Genomic DNA, 10,068 nt, shown 5'->3' with positions numbered 1-10,068 from the left:
GGAAGGGGAAGGGGAAGCAAAAGAAAAGAAAAACTAAGCCTTCAGGCAATTGCTTCTCTCTCCCTCTGCGGGTCAACCCCCATGGCAACCTCCCACCCCCGCCCCTGTCCTCAATGGCGCAAGGTTACAATGGAAAGTGCCTCCACTGGAACAGTCTCAGAACGTGACTCGGGGCAGCGACAATCTTATCAGGAGCTTTTCTGTTTGGGATCAGGGGAACGGGTGACTTTCCAAGAGGCCGATAAGGCAGGACCCAAGTTGCATATAAGGGGCAGCTCATGCTGCTGCTCTGCACCTTCCTCCCGTCTTGCTTCTCCCTGGAGTTGGGACCTGGGAAGAACCATGAAGTGGCTGCTGCTGCTGGGTCTGGTGGCACTCTCTGAGTGCATCATCTACAAGTGAGTCCCAGTGGCATGGGTGTGAAGACGCCTGCCTCTCACATCGCCCTTCTTTACTCCTGTGTCTTCCTTCTTCCCTTTTTTCTCTCTCTGTCTTTGGCTGTCTCCATCCCCCTTTTCTGCTTCTCTCTCCAACCTTTGGGAGGCAGCTCTGCAGACCTGGTTAAAACTCGGGCCCAGCCAGAGTCTGGTTCCCAGCTCCAGCCCTAGTCAACTTAACTTCTTTGCATTATTGCACAGACGTGGGAGCATCTCCCTTCCTTCCATCTTCCTCTCTTAGACCAGCTGGTTAAGAGTCCAACCTGGGTTTGGTTCCAGCTCCACCACTAGGCAGCTGAACTTCTTTGCATTATTGCACAGAAGTGGGAGCGTCTCCCTTCCTTCTTCCTCTCTTAGACCAGCTTCCCTTCCCTTCTGGGGCTGCCACAGCACCCGGTGAGCAGAATCCTTGCCTAATTCCTCTTCCTCCTCCAAACTACAGGGTCCCCCTCGTCAGAAAGAAGTCCTTGAGGCGCAACCTGTCCGAGCATGGCCTGCTGAAGGACTTCCTGAAGAAGCACAACCGCAACCCAGCCAGCAAGTACTTCCCCCAGGCGGAGGCGCCCACCCTGATAGACGAACAGCCCCTGGAGAACTACCTGGATGTGAGTGTGTGGGCAAGCGGCGGGGCCGGCTCTGAGGACTTGGCCCGCAGGAAAGAGAGTTTCCCTGGGGTCTTGGAGGATGGGCCGGGGCTCTGAGGCTCCAGGCAGTGACCCAGGGTCTGACCCTAGGTGTCAGTGGCCCCGGGCAGGCAGGAAAGTTCACAGAGCTGTTGCTTCTTGTTCATTCATTCATTCCTTCACTCGTTCATGCAATGTTCATTTCTTCTGAGCGCCTCGTTATATGTCAGGGCCTCTGTGGGGCTCAGGAGGAAATAGCAGTGAGCAAAGTCATAGCCAAGGAGAGAAAGACAGTAATCAAGGAGTCTTGCAAACCAATGAAAATAACAGGCAGCAGGAGGACCACAGAGTGAAGGTGTCACACTACGAGACTCTGCCACTTGGGCAGGGAGCCTCCCGGGAGCCATGCAGGAAGACCGGGAATATCCAATAGAAGACAGAACTCCGCACAGCCTGATCACTTGTGCCGAACCCTGTGCAGGCGGGAGCACAGGGCATTTGAAGGAGAGCCCAGAGGGAGGGAAGAAGGGTGCTGCAGACTGCGGCCCGAGGAGCCGAGGGGTGGACGGAGAGAGGCTCCATCCTAACTGCCACTGATTTATCTCAAACAGGGGGTGACAAAACCAGATCCGAGTTTCAGAAAGATCACTCTGACTTTATTATTTGAGACCCGACAGCAAACACCCTGCCTTCCCACAGATATCGTATGTCCCCTCTGTGCCTGGCACAGGGCAGAGGGCACAGAGCAGTGATGACTGTGGTTCAGAGATTGGCCTCCGCCATCCAGCAGACCTAGTGCAAATGTGGGTTCTAGCGCCTCTAAGTCACAGGACCTTGGCCAAGACATTTAAATCCTCTGAGTCCATTTCTTGGTCTGGAAAACAGAAACACTAATATCTACCAACAGAGGTTGTTGCCAGGAATTCACTCAATCATGTTTTCTGGAGTGCTTAGCATGGGGTCTGGCAGGCCCTTGGTAAGAGGCTTAGTTAGTGCATTTATTTAGTTAACAAATATTTGGCAAATATTGGCACCTCTCTATGTGCCAGAGGCTATGCAAGTGGCCAAAACAATAGTGAATAATCAAAGTTCCTGGAGCTTATATTCTACAGGGGATGACAGATAAGCAAGCGTGGAAGATAATTTTAGGTACTGATGAGGGCCAAGACAAATTAATTAATTGGACTATGGGGAAAAAGAAGATCGAAAGGGAGCAAATTTAGATAAAGTGGTCACAGAAGGACTGTTGGTAGAGGGGACATTTGACTACAGACCCGAATGATTGATTTTTGAAAAAAAGATCAGCCAAACAAAGATCTAGAATAAACATTTTCCTAGCACAAGGAATAGCCAATGCAAAGGCCCTGGGGCAGGAGTGACTAGTCATCACCAAAGAACAGCAAGCAGACCAGTGTGGCGAGAACAGAGCCGGCAAGGGGAGAAAGTGCTGCCACTCAGAATAAAAATACTGGTTGGTTGGCTGAGGTGGGTGGATCACTTGAGGTCAGGAGTTCAAGATCAGCCTGGAAACATGGTGAAACCCCGTCACTACTACAAAAACAAAAAATAGCCGGGTGTGATGACACACACCTGTCATCCCAGCTACTTGGGAGGCTGAGGCAGGAGAATCACTGGAACCCAGGAGGCGGAGGCTACAGTGAGCCGAGATCGTGCCACTGCACTCCAGCCTGGACAACAGAGCGAGACTTGCCTCAAAAAAAAAAAAAGAAGAAAAATACTTCTTTTTTTCTTTCATACTTTCTTGCAACCTGCTCACACATCTAGATGTAGAAATAAGAAAACCAGCCAGGTTTCCATCTTTAGGTGGCTTGCTTAGCTTCTGATAAACAATTTAAGGCACAAGCACTTAAGCTGTCACTTGCCCGGTGCTAGAAGATTCCACCCCCATCCTCTGAGAACATGTGCTGTAAGGATGGGAAGACTGTGACAGACAAGACAATGGCTGAAGAGGGAGCAGCAGATTGTTAGGTGCTTGTGGTGCTTAGGAGAGAGCAGAGGGTAAATTGGGGGAGCAATCAGGGAAGACTTCAAGGAGGAAGGGACGCCAGGGTTGGGCTTAGAAGGATGAAGTCAGTGGCTGGGAAGAGAAAGACAAGAACTGTGAGGAGGGAAGGAAAAGGTAGAGTGGGCAACCGAGGAGGTGACCCAGAGAGAGCCCCTAGGGAGGCCCGGACAGAGAGACCCCGGTCCATGAACTGCCCTGTCCCGGCTTCGGCAGGTGGAGTACTTCGGCACTATCGGCATCGGAACCCCTGCCCAGGATTTCACCGTGATCTTTGACACCGGATCCTCTAACCTGTGGGTGCCCTCAGTCTACTGCTCCAGTCTCGCGTGCAGTAAGTTCCCAGCCCGCCCCACCCCACTCTCGCTCCCCAGCACCAGCTGACCCTGTGGAACCCTGGACACCCGTGGGCTTCTGACAGCTCCCACCTCAAGCCTGCTGGAGCCACTCGACAGGCATTTACTGAGCACCTACTACGTGCCAAGCACTGGGCGCAGGTGCTCCACGGGGTAAAGGGATGAGTGATATGATCCCTGCGGTCAAAGATTTTCCAGTCTGTGGGGAAGAGAGAAGCTCCCCAAAATACCCACAGCCTGGGAGAGGAAATGTAGGGGCCCAAAGCAAGACAGGGCCAACGGGCTGTAGAATAGCCCGCTAGGAAAGAGTCCAGTGTGAGGAAATGGCTCCAAAGCCTGGCCCGGACAGGCTAGAGGTGAGTGCTGAGCTCCTTTAAAAAAAAAAAAAGAAAAATCATTGGTTGCTAATGAAAGAGAGCTTGTCTTTGGAAGTCATGAACAATGTGTGTTGCGGGTTCCTTCCTCTTCTAATGTTTTCACCTGAGTTTTAATTAAGATGGGGTGCCTGTGTCATCATCCACATAATGGGAGCACTGGCCGCGGGCTGGGGGGTGAAAGCGCTCGTCACTGGGTAGCCACCAGCCTGCTCAGCTCAATGTTGGCCTTGGGGAGTCCCCGGTAGGCCCTTGGGGTTGCCTGGGTACCTGCCATCAGTGAAGGGTCCCAGGAGTTCAATGAGACAGGACAGAACATGGGGTCTCTTGGGGTCCAAGGGTCTAGGGGAAAAGGTCACTGCTCACTCCAGAGCCCTTCCTGGGGCCAGGGCACCCCATCCCAGGAAGACATCCCAGCCTGTGACCTTCACCCAGCTCTCAGAGGCTGACAATCACCGCTTGCCGTTGCAGCCAACCACAACCTCTTCAACCCTCAGGATTCCTCCACCTACCAGTCCACCAGCGGGACACTCTCCATCACCTACGGCACCGGCAGCATGACAGGCATCCTCGGATACGACACTGTCCAGGTGGGCGCCTGCAGGCTGCCGCTGCATCCCGCCATCAGGCACCCCCAGAATCAGCTTATTCCAGCACGATGAGTGTCGGTGATCACAAAAGTAACCTGATTGGGGGTACGGGCTGGGGGAGAAGCAGCAGAGATGTCACAGACGTTGCTAGCTCGGGTGGCAGTGAGTAAAAGGGTGGGCTGCCGGGAGCCATAAGCCAGCCTCAGCTCCACCCAAGCAGAATGGTATGGAGGGTGGGGAGAGTCAGTAAAGGTTCAATTCTCTACTAGCACCTCCTCCTCTTCCTCCTTCTCCCAACCTGCAGCCCCCCACGTCCTCAAATCTCCACAAGCCCTCTCTGCTACTTTTGGGGCATGGCAGGGGTCAAAGGCCCTGATTCGCCCGGGGTCTGCTTTGCATTTCTTCATCCGTAACACAAACATACAGTGAATCTGTTCTCCAGCAAAATCTCACACTGAGTCATAGACCGTGGCCATCTGCAGATCAGCTGCCATGGTTACCTCCAGCAGAGGAACGAGCATTCCAGGAGACAGTCCCTCTCCCCTCCTTCTGGGCTGATGCCCTAGAAGCCAAGTCCTGCATGGGATGAACCAGGGCAGCTGTGGGCCTGAGGCTGGCACCCAGAGCTCAGTGGACATGACCTGATGGTGAACATCATCTCGGTTCCCCCACCCAGGTTGGAGGCATCTCGGACACCAATCAGATCTTCGGCTTGAGCGAGACCGAACCCGGCTCCTTCCTGTATTATGCTCCCTTCGACGGGATCCTGGGGCTGGCCTACCCCAGCATTTCCTCGTCCGGGGCCACACCCGTCTTTGACAACATCTGGGACCAGGGCCTGGTTTCTCAGGACCTCTTCTCTGTCTACCTGAGCGCGTAAGTTGGGTGGAGAGGGGCCTCCTCCCACCTCCCCCTCCAGAGGTCACAGTGTTCTGGCCCAGCAGCAGCTGTTCAAGGCTGGCTGCGATGGAGAGGGTCTTGGGAAGCAAGGGATTTGGAAAGTCAATTTTTGAGGCTAGAGAAATGTGTCTTTGGAGAGTGATAGTGCCAAGTCTCTCTCTGACGGGCCATGTGCACTCCATCTCATTTACCAGCATCTTTATCCCCTTGATGTGCACAACTCAAATGTCCTCAGCCATTTGCCCCTCAGTGCCAGTTCCCTCATCCTTGGCCCTAAAGATGCCACTGAAATGAATACACTTGGCCAGACACGGTGGTTCATGCTTGTAATCCCAACACTTTGGGAGTCTGAGACATGAGGATCACCTGAAGTCAGGAGTCCGAGACCAGCCTGGTCAACATGGCAAAACCCTGTCTCTACTAAAAAATACAAAAATTAGCCAGGCGTGGTGGCAGGCACCAGTACACCCAGCTACTCGGGAGGCTGAGGCAGGGAGAATCGCTTGAGCCTGGGAGGCGGAGGTTGCAGTGAGCCAAGATCGTGCCACTACATTCCAGTCTGGGCAACAGAGCGAGACTCCATCTCAGAAAATAAATAAATAAATAAACAAAGTGAATACACTTAAAACAGAACAAAATTCCATAACACAAAAATGAAAAGATTTGATCAAGATATATCATGGATGATGACATTTTTAAATCATGAAAGCAAGTTTCTTTTGTGATTTAATAAAACCTAGGTTCCATTTGTGACCGTGGGCTAATTCTAGGAATGAACAAAGAAATACATGAATAAACAAACAAATGAACAAAGAATAATCAAATGTCAATTGGGCTGAGTAGAGTGTTACGCAAGAATATCTGAGGGCATCATCCACTTTCTTAAGACACTCAACGTTCCTCTAACACTCACAACGTCCTCGTCTTTTGAAAGGATTTGCCGTCATTCACTTGTTTCCTCGGTTCGTAACTACACATCTAGGTCCTCGCTATATAGCATTACACTGTGAGACGTTCACAGCAAAGGTGGGTGGGTTCAGTGACGGGGTCCTGTTTTATACATGGCCAGTTCTCCGATGACTGATTTCTTATTGCCATCTACATTTGTTCTGCATCTACCCTGAAACTGCAAAGATTTAGAAAATGAATATTGAAATAACAAGGACTCCTGCAATTTACAACAGGAAGGCTCTTTGTCATGTGTTCCTCTTGGCCAGTTGATGTTCAAGGTGGCTCTGAAACATAATCTGCCTTTATGAGCACTTAAATATTTCAAGTGGGGAGATCTGAGTCTCTCAATCTGGGCATTATTAACATTTCAGACCAGCATAAGTCCTTGCCAGGGACCGTCCCATGCATTGTAGGACATTTGGCAGCATCCCCAGCCTCTAAACATTAGATGCCAGTAGCATCCACTACCCCCACCCAATCAATCCAAAATGTCTCCAGACATTCCCCTGGGGGCAAAACTGCTCCCAGCTAAGAACAAGAGATCTCCACCATCAAGTCCTTAAGAGCCGACACTGTCACCCATTCACATCCCTGGGGTCGCCATGGCAACTAGAGTGAGTACCACAGTGGAAACCACACATCAACCTAAAAGACCCGTGTTCTTCCAAACGTAGTTCCACCACTCCCCCGCTGTGTGACCTTGGGCAGGTGACCTCACCTCCCTCAGGCTCAGTGTCCTCATGGTAAGTGGAAAAAACAGTGACAGTGTCCACTGCGTGGGCCCTGGCCTAAGAGGACAAGAAACCACATTTGTCACACCCCAGGACAGCCTGCCAAGTGCCCAATCAAGGGTAGCTCCGAGGAGCCAACAGCAGATGTTCACACAAATGAACGAACAGAGAAATTCATGTCTTCTTCCCTCACTTTCCACAGCGATGACCAGAGTGGCAGCGTGGTGATATTTGGTGGCATTGACTCTTCTTACTACACTGGAAGTCTGAACTGGGTTCCTGTTTCTGTCGAGGGTTACTGGCAGATCTCCGTGGACAGGTGGGACTGCCACAGACAGGCAGCATCCAGGACTGGGCCCCACATCCCATTTCCTTATGGATTCATAGCTAACCAGCTTTCCAGAATCCCCCCAGGGAGAGCTGACACAGGGGAACACACTCCAGGGGGAAGGCAGAAGTTGGCCCAGCCAGAGAAACCCTAGAAAGACACGTCCCGGGCAGAGGAGGGAAGAGCTGTCTGGGAAGCCGAGACTCTGCAATCGTCAGATAGCCAATGTCCTAATAGTCACGGAGGCAGAACAATCCACCAGCATCCCTGGGGAAAGCTGGGCAACCACCTGTCCACACATCTCAATTTAACGGGCCTGGGAACCAGCAATGCTCCTCCCACTCGAAGAAATGTGTCACTTTCAGTCTAGAAGTAGGGCAAAATGGCTAAGAAATTGTGTGAAGTCATTTCTCAAGAGTGAACAATTCTCCAGGACAAGGACTTTTGGTACTAAAACCGGGACCATCCCAGGCAAAGCAGGACACATTGATCACCTCATGTCTGCCCAGCCATGCTAGCATTTCACCAGTTCCTCCAACTCCTGCCCCAGTCCTCTGGTCTCTGTCCCTCCCCGCATACCGTCCCCTGTTGATGTCCTCCTTCTCTCTTCACCTGCCTGGAATCCCTGAGTGTCTGCTCCCCTGGCTGCTTCCCTCCACTGCCTCTCACCCTGGACGCTGTTTTGTTCCCTGCCGCACGCCTGGCTTATCATCCTGCCCTTCTGCCACCATAACTTATCTTGCCAGCCAGGCCGGGAGCTCCCTGCAGCCTGGAACTGTGAGGCTGTCTGGTTTAGCTTTGCGTTTCCCATGCCTGGCAGAGAGTAGGCACTTGCAAAATATTTGCTGGGTAAATGAATGCAGGATGAATGAATGTGTAAACGAGAGGAACAGAAATTTCACACACTGGCCAATGGATGGGTGGGGAAGAAATGTCTGGGGTCACCTCCTGGTTCCTCCTTGGAGAGATGTACCCCTGAGGGCTCAGGAACCTTCACTTGCTTCTTGCCCTCAGCATCACCATGAACGGAGAGGCCATCGCCTGCGCTGAGGGCTGCCAGGCCATTGTTGACACCGGCACCTCTCTGCTGACCGGCCCAACCAGCCCCATTGCCAACATCCAGAGCGACATCGGAGCCAGCGAGAACTCAGACGGCGAGGTGAGTCCAGCCCCGACGGCTCTGTTCTACACTCAAATAGTGGGTGTGCCAGGCACACGGGACCAAAACCCTTGTAACTTTTCTCACCTCACTCTTTCCAGATGGTGGTCAGCTGCTCAGCCATCAGCAGCCTGCCCGACATCGTCTTCACCATCAATGGAATCCAGTATCCTGTGCCACCCAGTGCCTACATCCTGCAGGTGAGGGGGCTCTGGACCATCCACTAGAGGGGCTCACACAGAATGTGGCCACAGAGTCCCCTCTGCAGAGGGAAAGTGCGCTTCCACGAGCTGAAGCCGAGAGGCAGAGGCAGACGAACATCTGCCCCAGACAGCTCCGGAGAGAAGGAACAGACTGAAAACAAACGCAGGAATAAGAACTCGGATACAGCCCCCTAAGGGAACAAGTGAAGCAAAGGTTAATGGAGGGAAAAGAGGATTCTATTTGGATCCCTGGGTCCAAGTCCTGGGTCTGAATTACCAGCCCATTGATTCTCAGCAAGCCACAGCTCATCTCAGCCTCAGTTTTCTCCTCCAAAATGTAGACATGGCAGCTTTCCCCACCCTCAGAGTGCGGTTAGGTTAACCAAGTGAGACTGATCACATCCAAGTGAGACTGAGCTACCAAGGGTTGGGTAAAGGGAAATCCTCATTTCCACAGGCTGGGGCTTCCGACACTCCTACCATCTCTACCAAGTAGGAAATCTTTAGCTATACGAGCCACAGGAAAACTCTCCCTTCTATTATTATAACGTCAGGTGGAAAACTGATTTTGCCAGTGGACTGATGTTACTCAACAAGAAGCACTGATGCCTGGGCTCCCCCAGTGATTCTGATTACATTAGGAGAGGGCAAGGCCTGAGCAATGGGATGGAGCTGCGGGAGTTCAAAGCTCCCCAGGTGACGTGCAGACAAGGTCACAGCCCAGTGACTTAGTGAGGCAAGAGGCTAACAGCTTCTCCGGTTTGCCCCTGGTCGGGATCAGAATAATCATGAGAAAAGGCTGTGTGGGCTGAGTTTTCACACTCCTTCCTACCAGCTGAATTCTCCCCAAGGCCTTAGCTCTGATGCTGATGTCAGGGTTCCTGTGCCTGCCAGAAACACCAGATAATGTCCAGTAATGCGTAGAAACCAACCGTGCTGTGGACAGCTTCTACAGGCCGACTCCAGGCCAAGAACAGCCGAGTCCCTGGACACTGAGCCAGGAAGCTCCTCCTTGCACGTGCCTTGCAGCTGGACCAGGGCGCCCTGGATGTTTATCACCCAGTGCCTGTCACTGCTGAATCGGCGTCTCAACTCCACTTTTATTCTCCTTTTCTCCAGAGCCAGGGCAGCTGCACCAGCGGCTTCCAGGGCATGGACCTCCCCACCGAATCTGGAGAGCTTTGGATCCTGGGTGATGTCTTCATCCGCCAGTACTTCACTGTCTTCGACAGGGCAAACAACCAGGTCGGCCTGGCTCCCGTGGCTTAAGCCCAGGTCTTTCCAGCCACCTCCCAGGAAGATCTGACCTCCGTCCTGTGCCCACTTTAGATGTATCTAATTCTCCTGACTGTCCTTCCAGGGGAGTGTGGAGGTCTTGGCCCTGTTCCCTGTC

At 52.4% G+C, this 10,068-nt stretch overlaps 1 protein-coding gene across 1 annotated transcript; it reads left to right on the top strand.

Annotated features, from left to right (window-relative positions):
* The first annotated feature begins 298 nt into the window (after nucleotides 1–298).
* On the top strand, nucleotides 299–10,068 carry PGA4 (pepsinogen 4, group I (pepsinogen A)). The gene is given in 9 exon segments (NM_001104594.1): nucleotides 299–398; nucleotides 880–1,042; nucleotides 3,300–3,417; nucleotides 4,285–4,403; nucleotides 5,080–5,279; nucleotides 7,188–7,304; nucleotides 8,328–8,472; nucleotides 8,574–8,672; nucleotides 9,795–10,068. Coding segments are annotated over 9 exon segments (1,167 nt in total). The 5' UTR covers nucleotides 299–342; the 3' UTR covers nucleotides 9,945–10,068.

Source organism: Macaca mulatta, chromosome 14 (genome assembly GCF_049350105.2).
Source record: "Macaca mulatta isolate MMU2019108-1 chromosome 14, T2T-MMU8v2.0, whole genome shotgun sequence".
In the NCBI taxonomy this organism is placed as follows: Eukaryota; Metazoa; Chordata; class Mammalia; order Primates; family Cercopithecidae; genus Macaca; species Macaca mulatta.
This window is presented reverse-complemented; position numbering and strand designations above follow the sequence as displayed.